We start from the raw sequence: 7,378 nt of genomic DNA, 5'->3' as shown, positions 1-7,378 counted from the left end.
GTAAGTTTTCCCATTAGCTCAGTGATTAGTTTATATCAGCCCTCCTTGGCCTGTTGGGCCTGAGTCTGGGAATATGTTAAAGAGAATAAGGGCAGTACTTCATCTTTCCCTATTGCTGTTGAGACTGATGGCTTGTAGGCTCTTAATTAAAGTTAAAAAGGCTATTAAAGAAGACGGGACAACCTTCTTAAACCTCTTAATAAACCTGAAAATAGCCACTCTAGGTATTTTGACTTTGGTTGCAATCATTCCACACTTGCTTACTGTGTTTGTCCTGACTGTCTTTATTAAATATACCAAGAGTTTTGTGTTGTAAATTAAATCTGAAACATCAAGGGTCTGCACAGTCATAACTGATTCATATCTTCCTCTCTCTTTTTTTTTTTTTTTGTTCTGTCCACCGGCATCATGCACCTCAATATGAAAGACACATCACTACAAAAAGGCATGCGAGAGGAGGGACTTTTTTTTTTTTTTCACATTTCACAGCCTATCCAGGTAGATGATTTCATCTTTTACAGAGCACAGATCTTAAAAAAGTTCAACATAAATTTGCGGAAAAAAAAAAAAAGAAAAGAAGATTCGAACATCAGTAGGGCTCTTTACATCACCAAAACTGATATTATCATTATTATTATTATTATTATTACTATTATTATTAATAATATTATTCTTTGGTGTTTCTGTAATTCCAGTTAACAACACGGACACCAGCAAATAAATTACAATGTACAAAACGAACCCCTCCGTCAATAAAACTACACAACATTCACAAGCATCGGTACAGTTACATATGTACAAATCCATACAGAGTCGACATTTTTAGGGTCTCGGGGGACTTTTTTTTTTTTTTTTAAACTGAACTCTATACAAACGAGTGTTACGCCTGTGTGTATGTGTGTGGGTTTTTTTTCTGTTGTTTTGCTTTTTTTTTGCATAAAGTACAGTCTTAAATAGTTCTTAAATATTACAAAAAAATTCCATCCAAAGCATTTTTAAAAAATAAAAAAAAAATCTGAAAAACAAGAACTGTTCAGACACTCGGTTGATCACTTTTTGCCAAAACCAAGCTGTTGTTTTTTCTTCTTCTTTTTTTTTCTTTCCCCTGTGTATTCACGTCAATATCTGTTTGTTGTCACTCATGAGGCAGCAGACAGTATCCCCAACCCCCCCACCCCCTGGTGTGACATAATGTGGCAAATTTTCAATTGAAAAATTCCATTTTAAGTCCAAAATATAAAACTTAATAAAAACCTGTGTGTAAATTATTTAATGTAAAGTCAAATCAGTCAAATTGAGATTAATTTGAAGTAGTGATCTTTAAATATAAAGTCTGATTAATGGTCTAAATTGCTTACCATATATATATATATATATATATATATATATATATATATATATATATATATATATATATATGTATATATATATATAGTCAGGGGGGGTCATCCTCTCTCTCTTCCTGGCAACCTGCATTGCATCCACAGTCTGTACTGTTTCAACGTTGAGCTGCATTTGTCGGTGGCCAGTACTTATAAAGGGGTCAACTCAATGCCGAGTTGATTATAGTCTGGTCCGGCTTGTAAACAGGCAATCAGAGCATCGTCCTTGGGTCTGAGCCCCTGAAAGTGTCCTCGTCCTCCGAATCCGACGTCGGCACGTCGCTGGACGGCGTGTGCAGGTGGTTGGGACCCCCGCTCCCCTGGCACACGTACCACTCGTTCAGGTTGGTGACCTGCGGCGAGAGGTTCGCCGAGCGGTTCCGGTGCGCCTCGGAGCCCGGCGAGAGATTGTGGTCGGCCACCAGGGTGTTCGTGGAGGAGATGTAGGCGACGTTGGTGGAGGAGGGGGGCGGCGGCGGGGACTTGCAGTGCACCTTCATGTGCTTCCGCAGGGAGCTCGGGTGCGTGTAGGACTTGTCGCAGCCCCGCACCTTGCAGTAGTAGGGCTTGTCACTCGTGTGGACGTGAGAGTGCTTCTTGCGGTCGCTGCTGTTGGCGAACTTTCTATCGCAGCCGTCAAACTCGCACTTGAAGGGTTTCTCTCCTTTGGACAAACGAGAAACGCACACAGTCATCATGTGGGTCTGAAAGCTGCCAGAACAAACCCAGAAAATGAACGCTGGAGCTACTCCAACACAACTTGTCAGCGTTAAATCTTAAAGATAAGCTGGTCTTTCCGCCACTGAATACCTATCCGCTGCTTCACACCCACTTATCCCAACATATTAGCTTCATTCCTCTGTTGAACACGTGTAACATTGCCTCCAGGCCTTCTGGTTTTCCATGTTTGCATGTGGCTGGAAGAAGGGGGGGGGGGGGGGGGGGGGAGGCACTCGGGAGACCACCAGGAGACGCTTGTGTAATGTCGCACAGCATTTTTTTCCCTTTATTCCCGAGGCACAAGTTCTTATGTGTGCAATTTAAAACTATTTAAAGCTGGACTTATATTTTATACTCCTTTTATCGGCATGACGTTTTACCTGATTATGTCCGGAAAGCGTTGGCTCATGTCAATAAAAGATATTTAAAATTGTAGCACTATTGATACAGTGAAATAGTGATATCATCTTCCGCAAAAGCTTAAAGAAATATCACGAAAGATTATAAAAACTCTAAAGATAATGACAGAAAATGCCCCTTAGGAAGGGTATTTTGATATATTATAAATTCACATATAAACATCACTAGTTGAAAGTTAATCTAAAAAATAATTCTAAAAAGTTAACTCGAGGAAAAAAGAAATATCCATCTGAATACAATTAAGACAAAATTGGTACAAAGAAGTTATTTAGTAAAAAGATCATTTCAAAAAGAGAGAGAGAAAAACAGCAGTGATATTAAACTCATATTAAAGCAATTGGGAGTCACTTAGTGGAAGGTTAATCTGAAAAAAAAAATACTGTAACTAAAAAAAAAATAAAAAATACCGTCCAAGTATTCCTGTACTTGGACAGTACAGGAATAGACAGTTATTTCCAACACAAGCAACAGCAGCAGTAAATAATAAGAACAGCAACAAAACCTCCGAGGATAAGCACATAAATGTCACTTAGAAAAGGAATCTTAAAAAAATGTAAAAACGACAAAAAAACAGCTTTTGCAGAGTCCTTTTTGTTACGCAATCATTTTTATTTGACTGCAGACCCAAACACATATTGTTCACAGGTAGAACACACTATTCTCGCGATGTTTACCATAATATCTACCCTGCTGTCTTTAAAAAGGGTGTTCTAATCACCTATATATATATATATATATATATATATATATATATATATATATATATATATATATATATATATATATATATATATATATATATACATTTTCTTACACCCTTGTCCCTAGTGGGGTCAGGAGGTGTTTCACCAGCTAACGTTCCGGGCAAGAGGCACAGGTCGCCAATTTAGAAACACCAATTAACCTGACAGTCATATTTGTAGACTGTGGGAGGAATCCGGAGTACCCGGAGACAACCCACGTATGCACAGGGAGAAGATGCAAACTTCATGCAGAAAGACCCTGGGCCGGAATCGAACCCAGGACCTTCTTGCTGCAAGGCAATCCTTGGATCCTAGTCTATCTGAACTGCTATGGCGTAAAGAGTCCTACGCCCGAGGACAATTACATTTACGCGTGCAGTAGTATGTACGTAAGCACGTTTTACAAATCATATGCTCTAATCCTTTCCTTTCACGCCTCCTTCTGGTGCCTGGACCAGTGAGCCGGGGAAAAAAAGTTAATATTAAAGAAGAGGCGTAATTAATGTTTACTTCTCAATTACTTTTCTTTTTTTTCTTGCGTTAAATGTTTTACTTCCATCTGTGCGCAATTACGCACGAGGTGAACACACGCTGCAAATGCTCAGCGATCTTTTTTTTTTCTTCCAAGTTTTGGACGCAGAAAAGCATGCTTTACAGACCTGTGTGCGTTCTCTTGTGGATCTTGAGGTTCTCCGACCTGGCGAACACCTTCCCGCATCCTGGGAACGGACAAGGGAACGGCTTCTCCCCGGTGTGAACTCGGATGTGGTTGATCAGTTTGTACTTCGCCTTGAAAGCCTTCCCCTCCCGCGGACATTCCTCCCAGAAGCAGACGTGCGTGCTCTGCTCGGGTCCGCCGACGTGCTCCACCGTGACGTGGTTGACCAGCTCGTGCATGGTGCTGTAGGTCTTCGAGCAGGGCTTCTTCTGGCTCTGCTCCTGGTCGATCCACTTGCAGATGAGCTCCTGCTTGATGGGCTGCCGCATGTATCTCAGAAACGCCCCCGCGGCTCCGTGAGGAGCGGCTGCGGCGGCGGCGATGTTGACGTTGAGGTTCATGGAGTTGTAGCTGTGCAGGGAGGACGCGCCGTAGTGCTCCGGCCTGTGCCCGAAGTGCTCCGGCCTGCCGTAGATGTCCCCCGGTAGACCCAGGCGCATCTGCCCGTTGAGGGCATGGTGGTGGTGGGCGCCCGGGGACGCCTGCTCGTGGAGTCCAGTGAAAAGTGAATGGGCCCCACTTTCCGCGTGCCCGTAAGCACCTGTTGGCGAGATGAACATGCCATGGTGATGAGGGGAGGAGGCGGAACTATGCTGGTCGCCAAGTGCATGCATAGCAGAGGCTGAGAGTTCTCTCCTGAGGATGAAGTCCCTGCTGCTTGAGTAGCCTGAGTGGGGGTGAGCCACGGGGAAACCCACTGTGGTCTGAGCGGGAGTAAAAGATGCCGCGGTCTGGGCTTCGGGATGGCTCTGAATGTGCTGAGACGGGCTAAGTTTGAGAGCATTTGTCTGTGCCATGTGCTCGGGTCCAAATGGAGTGAGTGCCACTCCGGGGTCGTTGCCCAGCTCCCCAGGGTGGAGGTGGGCATGGTGGGAGAGAGGGTGATGCCCCCCTAGCCCCGGGAAGCCTGTCATATTCTGATGAGGAAGGGGCTGAGTTGCTGCCAAATCCGCTAATCTTATCGCCGGGTTCCTCTTGCTTAAAGGGGGTTCCATAACTTACACACACAAGTCCATCCGCGCTCACCGCAGCTGCTTTTGCGCTCTAAAACATGAGGAAAACATGTACATAAGGGTTCTATAAGTTCTTTTGTCCGGCTTCTAACTCTGCTTGCTCCTTTCCCCACTCTGTCCTCAAGCGATTGGCAGAACATACAACAGTTGGAGGACACAGTGGGGAATACAGTTTAGAAATGGCACTGCGGGTATTGGACGGATTTCGGTGACTGGCAGTTAGGAGAACGAAGCGATTGGCTGTCGTTCAGCGCAGGGGCTCAGCAGGGTTCCGCCCCCTCACTCTCTTTATCGCTGTTGACTCCAAAAAGTTGTACTCACAAAGTTACCGAGCGGATCTGGTTTGTGCGTCTCTCTCCCTCCCCCCCCCCCTCTCTCTCTCTCTCTCTCTCTCTCTCTCTCTCTGTCTTTCTCTATGTGTGCGCGCGTGTGTGTGTGTGTGTGTGTTTACTGATGCCGGTGCGTGTGTGGATGACCGAAATATCAGTTTACGCGACAAGTGCATTCCAGTTCACCCCGAGAGGTGGTGTTTCCAAATGCCTCTCTATAATTCTGCCAATAAATAAATAAATAAATAAATAAATAAATAAATAAACCAGATGCTTGTTTTTGTATAAGATGGTAAAATGACAACTAGACTGTAGAAGAGAGTGGGGGAAAATACGCACACACACCAGGGGTCCTTTTTTATTTTTTTTTAAAGAAAAATCTATTTAATATCCAGGAATTTTGGTAAACAAGATCTTCCCCCCCCAAAACCCCCAAAACAAACAAACAAACAAAGAAAAAAACACAGAACATGACCATAGCGCACGAGTGGGAAAATACAAAAAAAAATAAATAAATAAAGATTTAAACATTACACGCCAATCTAAAGTATAAAATGACAGTGATAACTAAATAAATAAATAAATGCACAGGGACAACAAAAAACAAATGACAAAGTTACATATAATTCAGTAGAAAATAAAATTGTAATTATTTAAAAAAAGATAATTTTTTCACACACCAGGTTTTGTTATTCTTAACCGGATGTTATTAATATCCCAGTTTCTGCTCTTCAAATGTAATCAAGTGTGAATCTGGGGTTACTAAATCTGCCTTTAACCACGCAGAAGTAAATAAAACCACAGCTACGCTACTATAAAATTGTACATACTTATTTAATGACTCTTTTATTATATCTTCACCCCATCATCAATTTCAATTTCCTCTGGGGGAAAAAAAAAAAAAAAAAGAATCTCGTCACATTTAACCCTGTGCACCTTTTGTAAAAGTTTTTATGAAATGTTTTTATTTACTTCTTCAACTCCAACTTGTACTGTGACGCTACACGTCCCTGTTTTAGATGATAATATCCACCTATCACAGATGTGTTATTTCTCCTTCTTTCTGAACTACAGTAACACACGGTAAAAACTGTTGATCCCTGTGTTGCAACTGACAATGTGTGGGCAGCAATGAAACTGCAAAATGCCCCAAAAGTGTTTTTTTTTTTTTTTCCCCCACTCAGTCAGTAGATGACGTCAAATTCATAATTTTCTATAAAAAATGTTTGACTCAATTCAAACTTATACAAGGGCACCACGGGGTGAAAATGATTGATGCACTTTGTAATTAGTTCCTATAATAAATATATATTTGTGTGTATCTTTATAAATAAATAAATAAAGTGTTATAACGGTCATTTAACTTAATTTCAATTCAAGAGTGACTCTATTTTAATTTGGTATTTTATCCTAGAATTTGAAAGTTCCCAAAAAAAAAATAAAATGAAGTAAAATAAATTATACCCTTTTTGTACGAGCTGTTATGTAGTAAAAAATAAATAAATACGTTCTATCAGCTCCAAAAGAGCGCTTTGCTTCATGGAAGCCCATAAAACACACAGGAGCAGCTGGAGCATTGTTTATGATTTTTCTGCAAGCTTTGCTTCCCAAGCCCCAATAAATGTAGACGTGATCCATAAACACACTTAAAAAAAAAATAAAAAATCTGATTTTGGTTATAAAATTTGTCACTGGAATTGCTGGGCGATTTACGCACACAAGTTTTGGTTTATGCATGACTGCAAGCTGGGGTAGAATTTCCTTTTTTGTTATTTTTTTCGAGCAGAAATTAAGGCACAAATGTTTGCTTTTTGAGTTAATAACTGTTGACTTATAGTTCCTTTATCACCTGAAAGCTGACGATGTCTCAGACTCAGTAAGAAGAATAAGGATTGGGGGTGATGAGGGGGGTGGGGGGGGGGCACCAGAGACCCTCTCTTTCCCTCTAAAACAAAGACGCTTTGTCATAAACTGGGTTATTTTACCAAAAGGAGTCAAGGGGCGGCATATGTGGTCTTAACGGGTCAGAGGTCAAACATCCATGAAACGCAAG

The 7,378-nt window shown here is 41.6% G+C and overlaps 1 protein-coding gene across 1 annotated transcript; it reads right to left on the bottom strand.

Annotated features, from left to right (window-relative positions):
* Positions 1-268: 268 nt before the first annotated feature.
* Positions 269-5,807, bottom strand: zic5 (zic family member 5 (odd-paired homolog, Drosophila)). The gene is made up of 2 exons (XM_028022349.1): positions 3,925-5,807; positions 269-2,046 (listed from the first exon to the last, which is right to left on the bottom strand). Exons 1-2 carry the CDS (start codon positions 4,976-4,978, stop codon positions 1,595-1,597), a joined length of 1,506 nt encoding a protein of 501 aa, XP_027878150.1. The 5' UTR covers positions 4,979-5,807; the 3' UTR covers positions 269-1,594.
* Positions 5,808-7,378: the final 1,571 nt, after the last annotated feature.

Source organism: Xiphophorus couchianus, chromosome 7 (assembly GCF_001444195.1).
Source record: "Xiphophorus couchianus chromosome 7, X_couchianus-1.0, whole genome shotgun sequence".
NCBI classification, from domain to species: Eukaryota; Metazoa; Chordata; class Actinopteri; order Cyprinodontiformes; family Poeciliidae; genus Xiphophorus; species Xiphophorus couchianus.
This window is presented reverse-complemented; position numbering and strand designations above follow the sequence as displayed.

What these genes read in the sequence shown, in the direction of transcription:
- zic5 (XM_028022349.1), bottom strand. Translation starts at nt 4,978, where the DNA reads ATGGAACCCCCTTTAAGCAAGAGGAACCCGGCGATAAGATTAGCGGAT. An exon ending in CCACAAGAGAACGCACACAG is followed by an intron (nt 2,047 to 3,924) that starts GTCTGTAAAGCA and finishes GTTTGTCCAAAG; the next exon opens with GAGAGAAACCCTTCAAGTGC.